The 20,893-nt window shown below is 41.3% G+C and overlaps 1 protein-coding gene across 1 annotated transcript; it reads left to right on the top strand.

Annotated features, from left to right (window-relative positions):
* The first annotated feature begins 4,346 nt into the window (after window positions 1–4,346).
* Window positions 4,347–20,793, top strand: brd10 (bromodomain containing 10). The gene is made up of 8 exons (XM_018755465.2): window positions 4,347–6,023; window positions 9,688–9,888; window positions 10,561–12,053; window positions 13,447–13,526; window positions 13,803–13,892; window positions 15,661–15,776; window positions 15,938–16,119; window positions 16,572–20,793. Exons 1-8 carry the CDS (start codon window positions 5,332–5,334, stop codon window positions 20,108–20,110), a joined length of 6,393 nt encoding a protein of 2,130 aa, XP_018610981.1. The 5' UTR covers window positions 4,347–5,331; the 3' UTR covers window positions 20,111–20,793.
* The last annotated feature ends 100 nt before the right edge of the window (window positions 20,794–20,893 follow it).

Here is a 20,893-nt window from a genome sequence, read left to right as displayed (position 1 = left end):
CAAGGATGGGGGGATACATGGGAACGCTTTGGCAGGTCAAACACAACTTGTGCAGCAGCATTCTGTATCAACCGGAGAGGTTTGATGGCAGAGGCTAGAAGGCCAGACAGCAGAGAGTTGCAGTAGTCTAGGTGGGATATCACCATGGCCTGGACCAGAGTTTGTATAGAGTTTGTTGTGAGATAACGGCAGATTGTGCACATGTTATGCAGGGTGTGTCTACAGGACTGGGTCCAGACTTGAACTGATCATTACTCCTTGACTCTTAGCCAATGAGGCAGGTGAAATGAGCAAGTTGTCCAGATGGATAGAGTTCTTGACAAGAGGATGGACCAGCTGGGAAGTGGAGGATCTCTGTTTTGCAGAGTTGTAGGACAGCTGGTAGCACAATGGTTAGAGCTGTTGCCTTTGGACTCAAAGGCTGCAGGCTTGATTCCCACCTCCAGGTGTAGTACCCTGAATTGCTCCAGTAAAACTACCCAGCTGTATAAATGTGTAAATAACTAGAGACAGATTAACATTGTTAGTTACTTTGGAAAAAAGATGATGTCTGAGGGACAGGCAAGGAACTGTTTGTCATTCTGGGTGGACAATAGAAGACCTGGGCATCATCAGTGTAGCACTGGTGGGTGAATCTGTTTGGAGGTGTAGGATGGGATGACAACAAAGAGGTGTCTATTGAGAAGAGCAGTGAACCAAGTACTGAGCCCTCTGGGAAGGCAGTTGAGACAGGCTGAAGGAGGATAAGTGTTAGTGAATTTGGTAAGATCTAGCTGATAAGTAGGACTTGAACCCTTTCCTTTGATGCCAGGTTGTCAAAGAGAGGAGAGTAGAACCTGGTGGCTGACAGTATCAAATGCTGCAGGCAAGTGGAAGAGGATGAGGAGAGGAAGGCTGCTTTAGTTGATTGGAGAGCATCTGATACTGCGAGGAGAGCAGTCTCAACAGAATGTCCAACTTTGAATCCAGACCGATACCTGTCAAAGGGATCGTTCTGGGCGAGGAATGCAGTTGATCACAGGTTGCCCATTCCAAAGTTGTTGACAGAAAGTCGAGGAGGGAGACTGGATCCAGAGAGGGTTTCTTTAACAGTGGTGAAATGAGGACAGTTCTGAAAGCAGATGGGCAGCAACCAGAGAAGAGTGAGGAGTTGATGATCATGGAGATAAAACAGATAAGTTGCGGGGGAAATATCCTGTAGGACATTTTGTTATACTTTTATTTTTCCTTAAAATTATTAGTAGTTGTCTTATAGTTTCACCAACAATTTGGTAAAGGTGTAAAAAGCAGTAAACTCTAAGGTAATGATAGCAACTCTGATTGGCATTCTACAAACCTATCGCTTGACCATGTACCAAACAGGTTAAATAAACATGCAGATTGTTTAAACAAGTGTGACATAAGACAACAACAGGTAGTTTTTAAACTGCAAATCCCTTATGCTGAAGAATAGGCAGCTTCACTTGTATATTAAGATATAAATTGTACGCAGGAAGAAAACCCTACTGGAGAAAGATATTAATGAATGTATGAAGTATATGCAGGTAGAGGGAATTTCAAATGTGGAAACCCAAAAAGTGGTGAAAACCATTAACTAAAAGCAAGTGAAGGTAACAAAACATGCAAATATCATAAGATAAAATCTTGAGAATTCAGAATTAAGAATTCAAGAATTTAAAATGCTGGGAAAGCATAAAAAAAGAAAGTACAGTGAACAGGTAAAACAATGATAGTCTTATTGCAATAAATTAAGGGATAATAGAGTACAGTATATTTACATTTATTCATTTAGCAGATGCTTTTCTCCAAAGCGACGTACATCTCATGGAAAATACAATTGATTTCTATGATTTGTTGTTGTATTGAGGGGGTGTGGTGGCGCAGTGGGTTGGACCACAGTCCTGCTCTCCAGTGGGTCTGGGGTTTGAGTCCCGCTTGGGGTGCCTTGTGATGGACTGGCGTCCCGTCCTGGGTGTGTCCCCTTCCCCCTCCGGCCTTACGCCCTGTGTTGCCGGGTAGGCTCCGGTTCCCCGTGACCCTGTATGGGACAAGCGGTTCTGAAAGTGTGTGTGTTGTTGTATTACAATGAATAATATTGCACATAATACCAAAAGCTATTACATGCTGCGGGGTCATAGTTTAGCTAAGATAAATGCAAGTGTACTTTTGCTGAACAGTTTTGTCCCCAGTTTCCACAGGAGCCTCAGAGGAGTTTTCCCACACAATTTAATGAGGGATCAAAGGTGGGTCCACATAAGCTATATATGGGTTAAATTGCTGTCCACATAATGATATGAAAACTTTCAGCACATTTCAGTATGTACAGCATGTCTATTTCTTAATTCTTTATGTAGTGGGGTCTATTAGAAATAAATTAAATAAATAAACCGCTGCAGCATGTACAAGTGGTAGAGAATTAATAAAAACACTAACAGAACATCACTTGTTTAACCAGCTGGGCTGCTAAGCATTACACATTCAGAATGGTATAGATGGATCCTACAATATAACCCTTTTGTAGGAACTGTCACTGCAGACTAACATCTTTTCCCCACACACACAGTCTGAAACCACTTGTCCTATGCAGGGTTGTGGGGAGCCGGAGCCTAGCTCAGCAAGAGAGGGTGTAAGGCTGGAGGGGGAGGGGACACACCCAGGACGGGACACCAGTCCATCACAAGGCACCCCATGCAGGACTCGAACCCCAGACCTACTGAAGAGCAGGACCTGGTCAAACCCACTGTTCCACCACACCCCCTTATATTTTTTCTAAACTTTTGAATCGAAGCTCCATACTTCTAAAGCTACCTTCTCACAATACCTGTCCTTTCTATTACATTGCTGGTATCACATCTGTTCCAGAATAAGAAATGTGAAAAGATAATATCCTTGAACACAAATGACATCTTAGAATAATAACATAAATTGCAATTCCAGACTTCCAACAGAATATGCAGAAAACAGACAACTCCAAGGAAACAGGAATGTTATTTTCCATAGGAATGTTCTTCTTGGGCCTTTAGAAATACTAATGTCAAGAGTAGTAGATATACATTCTAGATGATAGCGAAATATGACTCCTCAGATCAATTCATTTCTAAATACCGCCCTTCCGAAAAAGTTACAATTCAAAGATGCAAGAAAGCGCAGGAAGAGATTCTTATAATGACAGAATGACATAACTTCTTGTAATGACAGAATGATATACAGCATAGTTACAAACTTAAGAGGGAAAAAATCAAAAGGCAATTTGGAAGAAGAGATAGGAGTCCCAAGTTGGTGCTGGAAATATTCCTCTGGGGGGGGGGTCCAAATGCATTAGCAGCCCAACTCTCGTGGGAACCCCATGATATATTACTGGAGCATTGCAGCACGGTGGCATGGCGAGGAGCTCTCGCAGCGCCTGGGTGGTGCAAAAGGATGTGCGTTCAATCCCCGTTTAGTCAATGTGGAGTTTACGTGTTCTTTCCGTGTCTCTGTGTTTCCTCCGGATGCTCCGGTTTCCTCCCACAGTCCAAAGACATGCTGTTCAGGGTCCCCCCGTCGTAGTGTGTGAGTGACAGAGAGAGTGTGTGTGTTTCACTGATGTATGGATGAGTGACGCAGTGTAAGTCACCACGGTGAATAAGGCGTGTGGGCTGGTAACACTACAGAGAGTTCATTGGAAGTCGCTTTGGAGAAAAGTGTCTGCTAAATAAAGTAACGTAAACATTCAATGTACAACTGGCACGAGACCCGATTAAATTAGAAGCACTAAGCTAGAGCGACATCTACTGTACTCCTGCGGTTAAATTCAAGTTACTTACGTTTCACGTTATAGAGGAAGACAATAATTTCTTTAGTTTCGGCATTCATTGCATTAATCATAAAGAATTCCCCAGAAACTAATCAGCCCGCGCAAAATGCAAGTGCAGCGCCATGATTTTTCAATCTTTATTCTATCTTTGTAGACGGTATTATGAACAACGTGTGTATTAACATTGTGACGTTTTATACACAGCAAAATAAAATGTTCATAGATTCATAGAGCACCGGCTTATATAAGACTTTAGTAACTGCAGAATACGAATGATAATAAATAAAGATGAATATCATGATGATATGATGAGACAGGTGTTCCGACCAACACTCTCAAAGAAAAAACTCAACATACAGTTATACCAATTTATTTCGTTTATTATATTAAAACTATATATTTAAACAAAACGCGAGCACTGAGTTCACAGTGAACGCAGTATTAACCCCAACATTGGAGCGCGTAGAATGAGCCGTATTAAGATTCAGCTACGTGAAGACAATACGTGCTGTGTGACGTCAGAGCGTAAGGACGCAGAGGTCCGGCGCAAGCGTTTGGAAGTAGCGTCTCGGAAATTCGAACAGCGAGATTTCAATTGTTCGGGCCGCCCGTGCGATTGGATACATGTTCGAACTCTTTGTCAAGTCGCATCTTTCGCTTGGCCGTTTCGGGACGCGAGCGCAGGTCCGCATGCTGGTTAACTGCTCTTAGCCAACTTGACTGAGCCCCAGTGGACAGATAGCTAGCTTGGATACACAGAGTTTTGCGTGTGCTATTGACATATCGCCCGCGAACCGGTTTGCGGAGGCTTGTTTCTCGTCGCTGCTGCGCGAGCTGTTTGTGTCCGCGAGCGGATCATCGCCGACTCCCCCCGCCCCCCCCCTCCCCCCGAATAACGTGTTGAAAATTACGGTCCAGGAGTGGTTTTGTTTTTTGTTTTTCCTCCTGTCACGGAGATAAGCGAGCGCAGGCCCTGGAATGAAAACAATGAGCCACACGAAGCGGCGGACGGCGGAGAGGAGGAGCCCGGGCTCGGCAACTGCCTGCCCGCCGTAGGAACCCGGTCCACCCCGCTGGTGTCGGCCCCTGTACGGCACGTGTTCGAACTGCACCAAACGAATTTTCTTCGGGTTTTTTTTTTTTTTTGTGGCACGTTGATGAATAGGCCACGAACTGGTACCTACGGCTACGCGGGAGAAGCTCACACTTCTTGACATATTATTATTCTTATTATTATTCCTGCAGCACCTGAGGAAACAAGTTGGGCGCCTCAGCAAAAAAGTACAAGTGTTTCTCCTCCTGACATTTACGGAAACAAAACAACGTCGGTCGAATTTGTTCGAGACTAATATGCTATAGTTGCAGCAATAGGTGTAACGTATATATTTGAGCGATTGGTAGCCAGAGTGAATGTTTTGCTCGGAGCTTCGCGCTGGCAGAAGATGTGGATCTTGGGTCTGCCGCTTCTGGAAGGGCTTCCGGTGACCATGGCCGATTCAAGCGCAAGGGACCTGCTGTAGGCCTGCGGTAGCAACATGAAGGTGCAGTCTGCCGCAGGCGTTGACATCTCTCAGGTGTCCTTGGGCGAAGGCGCAGAGCGCAGCGACGTGACCCACGAGTCGGACGAACGCAGACGCTTGGGCTCCCGCAGCCTGGACTGTGCGTCCGCGGACAAGTCGGATGGATTTCGGGAGAGCCCCGTCGTCGTAGTGCCGGGTTCTGGACCGACGCTCGGTTCTGAATGTAGCGGGACTCCCGGGGAGATCATCAACGGGGTGGCACCTGTCTCGGCTCAGAGGAAAGACGTGTTGGATTGTGGAAAGGTTGATGGTGCGGGTGGTGAAGGTGAAACGGGAGAAATGTCAGAGGACAATTCGGATGGGGTCCACGAGGACGAGGAGGAGGACCTCAGCTATGAACTGCAGCAAGCGCGTAAGATATTCGGTGGATTTCTCCTGGAGAAGCACAAGGCCGTAACGGCTCCCTTCATGCAGCCCACCAGCCCCGGGGCTGCGGGGGACAGACACCACAACCAGCAGCCTATGAGCTTTAGGAGGATGGAGGAAAAGTTTGATAATCTGGAGTACCAAACCATCACCGAGTTCGTAGCCGATTTCAGACTCATGTTGGAGAACTGTTACAGGTTACACGGTGTTGACCACTGGGTCTCCAAACAGGCACAGAAGTTAGAAACCATGCTGGAGCAGAAGCTGACATTGTTGTCCAGGTAATAAGAATAATGTTACACTTTGATTGTGTTTGGGCTTCACATTATGTACAAGGGGTTTTTATCAATTATTGGGACTGTGTTGCACAAGACTTGTATGTAAGCCTTAAGGGTGTGGATTCAATTTAAATTTGAGGTGTAAGGTATGCGTCACAGTGATGATACATATGCTAATCAAGATCTACATTAGGGTGTTTTTTTTTTTTTTTTTTAATCAGTACATAACCCATGTAGCCATTCACTGAATCATTGAAATCGGCTCAAGTTATATGTAAAATATGATTGGCTTGTGGTTACATAGTCACATGACCATAAAATTTTACAGTGAATTTCAGACAATTCATAGAGTTTAAAATGTCATATCATGGAAAAGATTAACAAAATTATTGATTTATGTACGTGGCACCTTAAAACTTGCAATGATAGCTCTATATAGTGCGCTGCAGATAATAATGTACCCATTTGTACAGCTGGGTATTCTTACCGTATTAATTCTGGGTGAAGTCTTCCCTTGGTAGTTCTACAGAAGGAGTGGGATTCAAACCAGATACCTCCTGATTGCAGGGTGACCTGTCTAATGCTACGCTACTGCTGCTGCCACAGGACATTACTTTGTTTAGGACAGACCAGGTTTTTATTAATACATGTTAAGAACTTTTTAAATATAATAAATAGTAAGTGTAATAGCAGTAAAATGCTTGTTTTAACCAGTGTTATCTTTAAAAATAATTTTAAATATATTCAGTTAATAATCCTCAGACATGATAGCACTTAACTAAAATATCTTGGGAAAGTAGCTGAAATAACTTATAACAATGAGTACTGGCATTTGTTTTGTTTATGGTCTGTCTTTATTACACTGCAGGATTTCACTTTCCTTGTTGCATATGGTCCGATGTCTGACAGCATACGCTTTTCCTGTTTTCAATACTACTATAGCACGTGAAGCATTCACATGACACAAATATGACCAGAGATGAGTTAATCAGTGTCAAATCACTCTGGCTTGACACCATACCATCAAAGATGTTGGAGACTAAGGATGCAGTGTTGATTATTTTCTAACGTTTGTTAAACGTTAAATGTGGCAAAAGTTTTAAAAAAAAAAAATCACTTCGAGTACCTGCCTTTGGGGCAGCTGGCAGTGTAGTGGTTTGAACTTCTGCCTTTGGACTCAAAGGTCACAGGTTTGAATCCTACCTCCAGCTGTAGTACCCTTGAGCAAGGGCAAAATTGCTCCTGTAAAATTACCCAGCTGTGTAAATGGGTAAATAATTGTAAGTTGCTTTGCAGAAAAGCTTCAGATAAATGAATAAATGTAAAACCACCTTAGATCTCAATTAACCCTCTGAATGCCAAACAGTTAACTTTTAAGCACCATGTACTATCCTTCCTGTTTACTGAAATGCTTTACAAATTCTCAAATTAATGAACGATAGGTGAGAATGATTTTTGTCCTCTAAACATACGGTATTCGTGTTGGAAGCTTTTTAAACATTATTTTATGTCAGATCAGGTGTGTCCAATGGATGGGTAGAGCTTGTGCATCACAGCTCCTGGGCTCAGACAAGGGTATGAATTTGGCTCAGTCTTTGTACTGTGTTACGTGCTGTTTTGTTTCTCTGGGATTCCTCCAAATGCTCCCACAGTACAAAGGCATGTTTCAGGTGAATTATTGACTTTGAATTGCCCTTATTCAGTGTATGTGTGGGCGAATCTGTGCGTTTTTGCTTGTGATGGACTGGCATCCTTTCCGTGGTGTGCCCTGCCCCTAGGATAGATTCCAGATAGCCACAACCCAGCACCGGATAAGCACTTAAGGGTTCAGGTTGGAAGTCAAAGTTCCAGGAGACCCCTTGCTTTTATATCTTGGAAAAAAATATGTGTACATTTCTTTAGTAAAGCATTCAACCCTGTGAATTATAAAAAATAGTGTGTATGACACTTAGAATGCTAGCCGCTACATAAATGGGCAATCTTCTGTTACATAGCAGATGTTCGCATACGTTTTGCTTTAATGTAAACTATTGCTTCTCTGTCCTTGTTTTGTAAGAGTTTGCTTATTCATGGCTTGAATCACGTTGATGTGTTTTGGCTTGTGGAGAAACTAAGAACAGTTTATCCTTTTTTTTTTTTAAACCTTTGTTTGCTGGTGGAAAGTAGTGTTTACAAGATCTATATTTCTTGAGAAATAAGTACTGTATCATTTCATAAGATGGTAATTTTAAGTGTGTAAAAATCACAGGAGCGGTTTTATTTTTTTGGTTAGCTATCTTTTTTTTTTTTTTTTTTTTAAAGCAACTTAGTTTTACAAATGTTTACAGATTAATATTTTACTTATTTAAATTAGTGTCCTTTCTCATTTGTTAAATAATTGTAGCCATCCCAGAACTTGCTTACCACTGCTTTTCATTTAGGTTTTAAATCTGATTAGTCAGTCATTCTAGGCTGTATCATTAGTATGATTCCACTTTGATATAATTATGAAATCAAAGGTTTGTGTGTTTTGGGATTATTGAATAACCTCAGTTTGCTCAGTCAGTTTTGCTGACTGCTTGTCCTGGTCAGGATCCCAGCAGTCTGCAGCCTGTCTATATATATATAATATATTATATATATATGTGTGTGTGTGTGTGAATTTGCTTGTAATATGCTAATTTGTTCTAATATGCTAATTTCACTTTGCATAAAGTGCAGTGTAGCTCATTATTGCATGATTTGTAACTTTTGACTTCACATTTTTAAACTTTTGCGTTACATCCAAGGCGATGCCATTCATTCATGACATGAAAAACTGTACTGAAGTTAATAGGGAGTGTATGGACCTATGTGTTTACCAAAAATCATTTATATTGCAAAATAACATTGCTCATTCATACCTTTCTTCATGCATGTATCGGAATCCTAATTTTAGATTTGAGTATCCTTTAATGTACTGTTTTGCAGATTCTTATGGTTTGTATTTACACTGAAATTTCAATTTAGCAACATGATTTAATTGAACACTCTTCATAAGGTTAACATTTATAAATGTAGTGTCTAGTTCCAATTAAATTTATTGTATTTAGTTTCTTGTTGCATTTGTTTGTGATGGTAGTTCCTTAATTATAAGTATCTATGACCGATGTCTGACAGCAGGTAGTACAAACAGGCAAAACCAGTACAGACACTTAAATCAGTTACAGGTTAATTTCGGGGAGCTATCAATCCAAAATAATGGCAAAGCTTAGCAAGCGGCTCTTCCAAAACTTTCTATTTCCTGCTCAGTTCTAGACAAAAATCACATCCTAGACTTTCAACTGACTATAGTGTTGATAAAACTATATGTATTGAAGAAAATTATACAAAACGTATGCATAATGATTTTCATCATCAGGTCCACAGTCAACTTGATCAGTTCATAGGACAGCTTACCAGGAAGGGTTTTGAGATTCTGTAAATTAATACATTGAAAAGTATCACAGAAACCGTTCTGGAACATTTTCCTTGTAGTGTGTCTTTGGATTCTGAGCAGTTTCTTTGTAAAAGTGGAAATGCAGTGCATAAATCAAGTGGCTTTGTATTGAGGGATACTGGTGTGGGACGACAAGAAACTCTGAGGCTGATTAAAATGTTTTTTGTGGTTTCCCTTTATCCGTTAATGTCCTGTATTCCTCAACCACAGAATTCTTCGAGAAAAGACTACGCTGGCCGTTACCTCAAAAGGTCGCTTTGGGATTGAGGAAGAGAAGGGACTTGGGAATACCTCCACACGCCGACGCTCTGTTCCTCGTAATCTTTCAACTCTCACCGTGGGAGCCAGTGAGTCCCTCATGGTGCAAGCACTGAGGCTAGAGGAGCAGCAGAGAGCCAAGGAGGAGAAGAGGTAGGACTGTATTATACTGAAGAATTATGTCCTCAAATGTAGTTGAATTAGTCCTGGCCATGTTTGAAATTCTCAGATGGTCCTGTTAAATTATTTTCGAACTCATGAGACATTAAGGCATTAAAGATGTCTGTTGAAATGTTGAACTTAATAGAATGATTATGTTGAATCGTAATAGCATTATTTGTCATTAATGCAAAATATTTATGTTTCTCTACCAAGATATTCATATAATTTGAAGTCCTGTACAGTTGTCTTGGAAATATGTTGTTGATTTACAGCGTGTATTTATATTCTTAGATTTTGTGCTTGCCAGTTAATTCGGCGACAGGGCAGTATGGTGGTGGAGCAAGTACTGTTGCTTCCTCACAGCACCTGGGTGGTGAGAGAGGGTGAAGGTTCAATCCCTGTTCGCTCTGTGTGGAGTTGGCATGTTCTCCCCGTGGTATATTTCCTCTGGGTGCTCCGGATTCCTCCTACAGTCTAAAGACAGTTCAGGTGGATTGGTGACTCTAAATTGTCCGTAGTGTGTGAATGGGCCATTAAGCATGTGCCATTGAGGCTACCCTTTGATTGACTGGCATCCCATCCAGGGTTCACCTCCTTTAGGCTTGCACCCAGTGCTTCTGGGGATAGGCATAACTAACATTTTGATTTATTTTACAAATGTAGGTTGCGCGAACTGGAGAAGAAAGAGGCAGAAGAGGCTTCTGCTAAGGAGCTGGATGACTGGGAACGGAACTTGCTGGCTAAGGCCACCCAGTGGCCTGTGGAGACTCTGTGGGAACTACCTGCTATTGGCCACTTTCTATGTCTGGCCCAGACAGCGCTCAACCTCCCAGAGATTGTCTTCTTCGAGTTGGAACGCTGCCTGCTTATGCCCCGATGCAGTGCCTTCTTGGCTAAGGTCATGACTTCACTGCTGTGTCACCCACAAAAGCGAGCCACCCTGCACCGCCGTCCTCCCTTGACGTACCGCCGCTGGGAAGCAGCACTACGGCACAAGGTCCTTGGATGGTACCACATGATGGGGCAGGCTGAGGACACGACAGCCTGTGCTGAGCAGCTCGGTCTCTGCCCACAATTCTTCCGAACACTGGGGGAGACGAGCCCCCTGGAGGAGAAACCTTTCCACCAGCTACCATTCAACCAGCGTGTCTGGCTACTTAAGGGCCTGTGTGACTTTGTTTATGAGAACCAGAAGGAGGTGCAAAATGCAGTGCTAAGCCAGCCCATCCACGAGTGCCGGGAGTCAATCCTGGGATATGATGGTCGCGAGAACGCATATATTCACTTCCCACATTTCTGTGGGGCAGACCTACGTATTTATTGTCAAAGTCCCAGTACGCCTCCAGAATTTCCACCCCCAGGCATCCGGGTGAAGAGGCTCGATCGAGTGAAGAGGCTGGAACAGGTGACGATGGTCAAGGAGACTGTGGGAACCAAAGGAGCAATGGTGTTGGTAGACACTGAGGGGAACTGTGTGAAAAAGGAGACTGGCAGTTGCAATTCAGAAGTGAAAAAAGGACTAAATGAGGAACTGCCTCAGAATGGTTTGGGTGTTGAAATAAAAGACAAAACTGACCAAAAAAGACCTGCTAACATGCTCTGTTCTTGTAAGCAAGATTGTGATACTCCAAAAATTGAAGGTATTAAAATAGAGCCCACCGAGGTACAACTTAAAGAAGACTATCTGCCTTTTGCAAAAACAGGATCATGTGAACCATGTCTAAAGATGGAAGAAGCAAATAATTCTTTCCAGAAAAGGTTATTTGTAAACTCTGATGAGTTCTTCCATCATAATCATGGAAAGGTTTGTTTAGAGGGGAATGTATCGTCTGCGGCTATCCAAGATGCATGCTCAGCATGTGGCTCCAACAAAGACGCAAACCAAGAGTATCAGTACTCTTGCTCTGTAATGCTGGCAGCTAAAATGGATTCCCTGGAGTGTTCCTTCCCACAGACTTCTTCTGAGGGGCAATCCAGTCGAATGCGAACAAAGAAAAAAAAAAGGAAGAAAAAGAAAGTGAAGGACCAGGGGGCTAAAGAAGGGCAGACCAGCAAACCAGATGGGACTCGACAAAGTCAGGCCAACTCCAAAGTTAATCTCAAGAAATCAGATGCAGCTCAGAAGAAAAAATGCAAAAGGAAGAAGCAAAAGTCAGGTGAGAAATACATCTTAGTGCATATAATAGAATTATTAAAATCACAAACTAAATATACCCATAACCTGGTATACATGTACTCAGTATACACTTATTTGAACCACTCATACCAGTATAAACACTTCAGACTTTTCAATGAGTAAGGGAGTTTAATTGGGTGAAATGTTTCTAACTATGTGAACCAAGCATATTGAGTATTGTGGAAAAAAAAGTAAAGATGAGACAATAACTATAAAGTGTGATGCAAAGCACTGGTCTGTTTTGCAAGTATATGAGACATTAGGAAATAAAGTCTTCACTTCAGCCATTGATAAAAATGCCCATGGTGCATGCTAGGGCATTCCATCTCGTACTTTGACATTCCATTTAAATTATGTCTACTACACACATATATTCTTTCAACAGCTGATAAACTGTTACAAATTAGTCTTGGGCTGCTGTTTCTTTGTAACAGAGAATTTTTATAAAACTAGTGGAATATCCATAAAACATCTACTCCAGTCGTGTCATACTATTGTGATAGCAGTATCTTATGAACCTTTGATTAAAGGTATAACTAGTTTGATAGGGAGGGGTTGTTGAATTACTACAATGTTATTAATGGGTGTGTATCTTTCATGTGATTTTTTTGAGTGAACTTGTCAGTCTGGGAACAGTTAATCATTTATTCTTTTAGCCAGGTATATGATGGTAATCATGACAGTGTGATGCAATTTTTTTAAGCTGTTTAGGAGTATGACAGAGAAATGAGTCGAAAATAAATGGGTTTTGAGACCCTTCTAGAATACTGGGAGGGGTTCAGCAGTTCTGCCAGAGAGAATGAGCTTACTCTCCCACATTGGAGCCAAAACTGAGAACCTATAGACTTTGTGTATTGGATCCCTTATGATTGGCACTACCAAGTGGCCTGAGAGGGAGGAATGTAGTGCTCTTGTTGGTGTCTATGGAAAGAATTAATGGGAATAACTACATTGGTATTGGATTTTTAGAAGCAAATTTGGTTTAAATACCACAGTATGGGTATAGCAGTCAGATAAAATCTAGTATCATCCTTGTCTATGCTTGCCTCATTTTATCACAAATATATGAACATACTACATGAATACTGCATATTGTCTATGATTTTTCTTACGACTGCATGGCCTGCAGGATGTCAAGCAATGTAGTGTTTTGAATGCCTCAGTATGTTGTCCTCGTGATCATATGTCTTTGTAAAAATGGACCAGTTTGTTTTCACTGCTACTCCTTGGTACGGATGGCTAGTGTGGCACATTGGTCCACTGTGACAGAAAATTTTTATTAAAACGATTACAGTCAAGCTAAAATGGAAGTGCATTTGACTTGTAAGCATGTAACTAACCTTTGTGCATATGGGTTTGTGTTTGAAAATCAGAGAAAAAGTTAGAACCGAAGAAGTTGGCAGCTAAGAAGAAAAAAACTGGTCCAAAACTCCTGGCTGAGCCCAAATTTCAGGTATGTTTCAGTAGTTTATTCAATATATCGCTGCTGTTTATTTGTGTGGTATTTAATATTAGCTGTGAAAATATTGATGGGTGAATGTAAAGGACACTTGTGATCAGCCACAGCTGAAAAGTATCCATAATTAGCTGTAATGTATGACTTGATTGTTCACTTTATTGCTCACATATGTGACCTAGGAGATAAGCATCAATTATTATTTTCAGGACTGTGTCTGAAAAGGTCAGGCACATAGTCTTACATTACTGTATTTTCTTTTTTTTCTTCCAGCTTGTGTGCACCAGTCTGGATGAACTCAGGCAGCTGATCAGTAAAACTGAAGATGAGCTTGAGGAGCTTGAAAACACCAAAAAGAAATCTGTTAGTAAGAGAGGGAACACAATTATTAAACACAGAATTATAGCTTTATTATACATTTGAGGCTATTAAGGGTAGTTGAATTACAAAAATATGTAGTTCTGAAGCAATAAAATAGCTTGCTTAAATGATTTAAATGACTTTTTAAAAAAAATATATATACTAACAGTTATACTGTATAAGGAAATCTGGGTGTAAGCAATGGTGTAATGATTTAATAAAACAGACAGTACGGTGAGAGAAAGTACATAGTAAAACTAGCTGATGGGTTTCATTATAAGACTATTGCTGACATCTTACGTGTGTGTTTTATGTAAATTGACAGTTAATTTTAGGCTACATAAAAACTTAATTGCTGTCTCTTTTTTTTTTTTTTTTTAAAGATGTAGATTTTAAAAGTATTACCAAAAATTGGGACTAAAATAGGTTTGCTTTTATGTTTTCATTCTGTTTTCTCCAACATGTGTGCTGAAAAGTCATGCCATTAAGTCATAAGTGAGAGGAGATAGTCCAGCCCTCAACCAGGAAAGACACAGATACCAACTTGGGAGAGATAAACACAGGCACAAACTTCCTGTAATTTGAACTAGCAACTTCTCGCTAGGTTGAAGGTCTTAGCAGGCATGTGGACTGTTGCTTGATTCCAGTCACACCTATCTAGGTGTTCAGCGAACCTTAACTGTCGCTGTGAGGAATGAGAGGGGAAGAGAATTTCTTTATATCTGTAAAATGAGTATTAATTCAGTTCAATATATGACTGTTTGCATTTGGTCTGTGAATGGATATGATTTTTAACTAGTTGACATGACAAAGTTGCATGTTAGAACTACAGAATATTAGCAATAAACACACATGAATGTTCTATCTGTACCTTTTTGTATATGATAGTTGTTCGTGCTGGATTTGCTAAAATGTAGCATTGTTGAACTACAGTGAAGATTTTGGATTTTATTATCCATGGCAGCAGCAATGCTATATGAGGGTGCCTGAGAACAAAAGTACATTTTTAAATCAGGCAAGAATACCAAATGAAATTTTCTTTTTTTTTGTTGATTGTCGCTTCACTGCATGCATTAGGGTAACAGTGGTTAGGTAATGATAAATTCAGAAAAATTATTGGGCATACTTTTACTTGCATTTCTGCTTTGTCATTAAAGTAAGCCAGATAATTGTCAGCTTGTGAAAAAATGCATATACTTCCTTGTTTGGTTTGATGTAACTTTGCAGATTAGCAGTTGGTTTCCATAACTTTGATCCTGTCAAAATAAAGACCTCTAATTCCGCACATAAACCTAAAGGCAGAGCTAATATGCAGATTAATATGTTCTGCCAAATTAGGATTTTTTTTTATCACTGCAAATTTTTTAATTTATGGGTGAGGCAGAAGTAGTTAAAACCATCCTAGCAACTCTTTTTCCTGCTTAATAAAGGAATTTAGGTATTGCACTTTTTTTTTTTCCCCCGCTGTTCTTCATCCACCGTGCCCATGGTTATGCTCACCTGTAGATATCATATTTTGTTTAAAATTCCCACTCATTTAACTTGGACAGATTCTTTGATTCTTGTGCTTCATTGTTTTTCTGTATATTTCCAATTATGCTTAGTGGTCCTGAAGTGGAACACAATGAAGGTTATCATTAGTATGTACTGTTGCATTATTCTATATTACTTAAAAAAAAAAGTGACACGTTCAAAATTGCAAGACTTTGAGATAATGGAATACTCTTACTAGGGCGCTTTTTTTTTTTAATTTTTTTTTTTTTTTTTGCAGGGGAAGTGGTACTTCAGGAGGCAAGCGGTGAAGGACCTGCATATCACCCTCATTCGACTGCTTAACGAGCTCTTGCCATGGGAGGCCAAACTAGTCAAGGCTTTCCAGAGGAACAGGTAGCGAAAACACGCATAACAGATGGTTTTTGGAATCACTGCAGTTATCATACTGCCATTAACTTGTGATATACATGTTTCAGAAATGTTATTTTTGTGTATTAATTTTGTTCAGTTCTCTGTATTGCAAAATTAAAATGTTTTGATTTATCTATTCTTAGGGCACGGTTAAAAAAAGACTATGATGATTTCAAAAAGCATCCTGAGTACAACAGTTTTGTCCGAGAAGAGTGGGCTGAAGAGGAGGGAGATGGGGTTACAGGGAAGGGCGCTAACTCAACCGATCAGGGGAAAACATCTGAGAAGCAGGAGCAGTCAGTGAAGAAGGACCAAGTCAAAGCAGGTCTGCACATATGCTGTTGTCTTTCATACACCAACACAGAATTACTAGAGGTTTTTTCATACATGGTAGTTAATGTTGAAATGTTTTGTTGGGTAAAAGCTTTATTTGTAAACCAGATGGCAAACCAGGTCCATACTAAACGTATGGAAGTGTGACTGATTGCATGTGTATATTTGTATTGACCTGACAGAAAATACTACTGCTACAACTTTGAAAAAGAAGACAACTTTGGGCTTCTTTTTTCACTGTGATAAATATTGCATTTAACATCTGTCATCCAGTACAATTAGTAGATTAATATAAAAGTATGTATTATATTTTTAATGGCTTATCAATTATCTGGTTAAATTTTGACATTTTCTTCTCATACCATAATGTTTTCTAATTTTTGCTTATTTTCAAAATCTTTATAGCACTCTGACATTGACAGTCACCTAATTTATCTTTTACAGATGACACTAAACAGCAAGTTGAATTCTCACGAAGGAGCCGGACACCTAGAAGAGAAAGTGTGGCTTCAGATGAGCACAAAGCACCTTTAAGGACATCTAAACGTGCACACAGCAGCAACATGGATGAAGAGTTGAATTCAAGAAAGAAGATCAAAAATACAGATGAGGAAGAGACATCCTCTGTAATGCAGACTGAGTCTGAAGTCAGGGAACCAAACCCAGCAACAGAGAACTCAGCTGCAGAAACCGGCAGGGTTATGACACCTATGGCTTCTTTTCAAAAGGGCTCCAAACCCATCCAGGCCTTGTTAGCCAAGAGTGTCGGGAACAAAGTGACCTTAATCAGCCAGCCTGCTTCAGCTGCCATGACCAGCCAGGTGCAGAACAAGGCAGAGATCCCTTCACAGCCAACAACCAAACCCTTAACAAGCCCTAGGCAGCCATCAGAACCATTACTCACACCAAAGAGTCCTGTCCAACTCATATACAAGGTGCCAGAAAGTTTCGATCAACTCAGGAAAGGCAGCAGTCCGGTAAAGGTCCCAGTTCTGGACCAGAAAACTGAGGAAAGGATCGTGCAACAGGTCATCATCCTACCTTCCACAAAAAACCCTCATTCTGAGAATTTAATGCCCAATCCTGTTTCCACAGCTTCTGCTGTTGGGTCCACTGCCCCTGGCTTACCCAGGGTAGATGGCACAAATGTAATTCCCATACAGCAAGTTGCACCCTTGACAGAGATTTGCAACAACTCATCTTCTTTCACACCTTCCCCGTGTTTGTCAGCATCCCACAAGTCTTGTTTTGCGGGAGTCTCCCAAGCAGATAGCACTATGAATGTAATTCCAGACAGACCTTCTGTCACCAGTGGCACCACCGGAGGTCCCAAAAACCCTTCTGACTCTAAACAAGAACTAAAGACTGTATGCATCAGGGACTCTCAGTCTATACTAGTCACCACTAGAGGGGGCAACACTGGAGTGGTGAAGGTTCAAACCTCCGACCAGGCTGTGTCTGGCTTCTTGGCTACTAGCCCTATTATCACCATTTCCCCACAGTTCCAGGCATTTCTTGTTTCCCAGTCCTCTCCATCTTCAACTTCCACTCCCCTTAAAGTTCAGAGCACAACAGGATCTGCCAGTTCAGCCACTTCTGTATTCAGCATGTCGTCTCTACCTAGTTGTCTGTCCCAGCATCCATCTGCTTTTTCCATTCCAGCCACTTCAGGACAGAAAGTAGGCACTACTGTTAACTATGCCTTAAACCAGACAAGTAATAGTATTTCTGTACCATTAACTACAAGCAAATGTACCACAACAACACGGCCTTTCATTCCCCACAGTTCTGCATTATCAACAATTCATCACAGCACTTTCACTTTACACACATCATCTGGTAAAAGTGATATTGTAAGTGCCCACACTTCCTCAGCACCGTGTACTACTAAGCCTTTAGTTAAAAAGACTCAACCAGAAGAAACAATTTCTGAAATACCTTCCATGCAGAGGGTTATCCTTGTTACATCATCATCAACTGTTGCATCTCCTGCTGTAGCGTCAAAAACCCTTTCATCTTCAACTGTGTCAACCCCTCGACTTATGTTTGTTAGTCAGACACCTGCCTCTGTTGACCAGACACCAGTTAGCATTCCAAAACAGACAGTGTCCCTGACCTCAGTGTCTCAAGTTACTGACAGGAAGATTGGACTCACCCTTAATCAGCCCACTGGCAACAACACCAGCAGCTCCTTGCAGAAAATCCAGACTTTTGGGCTGATGTCAAATTTGTCTAATATGTTACCAGCAGAAGCCTTGAACAATGGTAAACACATTGGCTTGCCTCTGGTAGGATCAGATTCCAAAAGCACATGTATAAATGCAAATGTTTTGGATGCCACATCAGGTGGTAAGACTCTTGAATTCTCTACTTTTAAAACGGGGCATTTAGTGCCCTCTGCAATCTCAGCAGTTTCCCAGCAGCCGAGTGTCCTCTCATCAGTAGCACCCTTGTTTTCCAGTTTGGGAAACCCAAAAACTGTTCTGTCAGACAGCAGCTCTTTTAATAATTTGCAGACTTTGCAGACTTCTGTGAAGAGATTTGTCAACAAAGACCCAGTTCTGATTAACACAGCCCCCACAGGACCTCCAGCAACTGGCGTTTCACTCGGTAAAACACAATTTCAGGTGCCAGCCACATCGAAATCCATCCCCTTGAAAATGTCTCCCATCATACCAAACTCTGTGTCACAGTCCCGTTTTTGTAACTCTCCCACCCCTACAAAAATGTTTGGTACCACACTTCCTGCAACCCAAACTGCAGAGCACTCTGTATTTCAGACTCCAGGAGTGTCTCCTGCCAGCATACAACAGAAGATTGTCATCAACACCACCACTCCTCTGTCTCCTGGAAGTCACATTGTCATCAACAACACCAGGTTCATTGTTCCTGCTCAAGGCCTTGGACCAGGGAGCCATATGCTCCTTATATCCAGCCCAGTTGTTCCTCTGCCGGGCCCTCAAGGAACAAACCCTACTGCTGCTTCACAAAAGGACTCTGAAAAGCAGGGTTTTGCAGTACCTTCTGTTCAGAGCCCAAGAAAGTCCCCACCAACTACAAAACCCCTGTCTCCTGCAAAGAGACACCCACTGCCCACCACTGTTAAAGTGACCTCTTCCTACGCATGTCTTGTTGCTCCTCAGATGAATGCTGTTGGAAGCACAGTGAGAGCTCCACTGTCAACAAGCAACACAACATCAGCTGCCCAGGTTTCACAGATACTTGCTGTTCCACCTACAACTTGCCAAGGTTTGCCTAATCCCCTTAGTCCTCCTTCAGTTCTGTCTGCTGAAGGGAAGGATATGTTGGGTATGCCAGTTCCAGCTATAGGTAACCAAATGAAGGACTCCTCTGTAACAATTTCTCAGAGACCTTTGAGTTTACTGAGTACTGCAAAACCAGCAAATATACCTGGTGGACTTTCAAGTGCAGTATCCAGGGCACATTTAACATCAGCTGTGCCGCCAGTGGGTGCAGTCATCTCTCAAACACAAGTGTTGCCTGCAGCAGCTGTTCCACCAATTGGAGGTACAATTTCCAGGATACAGTCTTTGCCAGTTGCAACAGTGTTACCCATTGGGAGTGCCTTCAGCAGGAGACAAGCATCTCCCATTGCAGCTGTACCACCCTCTAACAGCACTGTCTTAATTGCTCCAGGTCAGTCAGTCAGGACTGCAAGAAACGAATCTAACATGTCCGTGAGTCATACCAATCTCACACAGGTCCTAAGCAAGCCCACCCTTCAAGTGACAGGCCCAGCAGTACTGGCAAACTCTTCTTCCACTAAGCTCCTTGTGAGTCCAGATGGTGCCATTCTGAATGCCATCAGAAGCCCCGCACTCTCCACGCCGACTCTAGAATCAAAGACTTTGGCCACTGCAGTAGTAACCTCCAGCTCTAGTACAGGTAGTATGCTTCCCTCACTAAAGACGCATGAACCCCCAGGCTCTGCTCAAAGAGACAAGATGGACCCTAGCAACTGAGTTACATTAGTCAGAGATGTTGGGTAATGACAAATTCCAACTGCCTTTTGAGTATTTGGGACAGCAAACGGAATTGTATGTAGTAACTCTTGCTCTTTTTTTAGAGAAACTTAAAGCTTGAATTACTTTTTTACCTGAGTATCTTTAAAAGACTTATCAAACATTAGAGTGAAAGACATCCTCTGTAGCATCTAGCTGTATAATTTCAAGTGTTTTGAAATTATATTGAACAAGATTTACTTGTGGTTTTCTAAAAAAAAAAAAAATAAAGGGTTGTGAAGTTCCAACGAATTGTGCTTTTTGGATATGACCTTGAATTAAAAGGTACATTTACCTAGGAGACATTTTATGTTTCCTAGACCAGTTTTTACATAATTTTATAGGTCTGCAGGGGTTTTTTTGTTTGTGTGAATCTAGTTAAGTCAATGAATGTCATTGTAGCACCTCTTCATTTTAGTTGTGAATTATCTGCCAATCTTTTTAGTCTAGATGTCAAGCAGGCTGTTAGGGTTTTTCTATCTTGAATTATGGCAGCAGTTCATGATTAACATTTTTGGATGTCTTTGCAGCTTTGATGTTGGTCTCATTTGTTATAAACAATTTAATTTGACCCATTTTAACTTATCCATGTCCCTTTTGCAAAAGTAGTGTCATTTTAGAAATGCAGCTGTGTACCTGTAACAGTTTGGAGTCACTAAATGTAATAAATTTCAAGTTATTTATTTTCATTTGTATACCATACAAGTTTTTTCTGAACTATTTTAGTAAGTACTTTACCATTTC

Source organism: Scleropages formosus, chromosome 6 (genome assembly GCF_900964775.1).
Source record: "Scleropages formosus chromosome 6, fSclFor1.1, whole genome shotgun sequence".
Classification (NCBI taxonomy): Eukaryota; Metazoa; Chordata; class Actinopteri; order Osteoglossiformes; family Osteoglossidae; genus Scleropages; species Scleropages formosus.
Note: the sequence above shows the minus strand (reverse complement) of the source record. Positions and strands in the feature narration are given on the sequence as shown.

Excerpts from the sequence above, each read along its gene's own strand:
- brd10 (XM_018755465.2), top strand. The coding sequence starts at position 5,332 with ATGAAGGTGCAGTCTGCCGCAGGCGTTGACATCTCTCAGGTGTCCTTG. Across the intron at positions 6,024-9,687 it reads AAGCTGACATTGTTGTCCAG|AATTCTTCGAGAAAAGACTA; the intron begins GTAATAAGAATA and ends CCTCAACCACAG. Across the intron at positions 15,777-15,937 it reads AAGGCTTTCCAGAGGAACAG|GGCACGGTTAAAAAAAGACT; the intron begins GTAGCGAAAACA and ends ATCTATTCTTAG.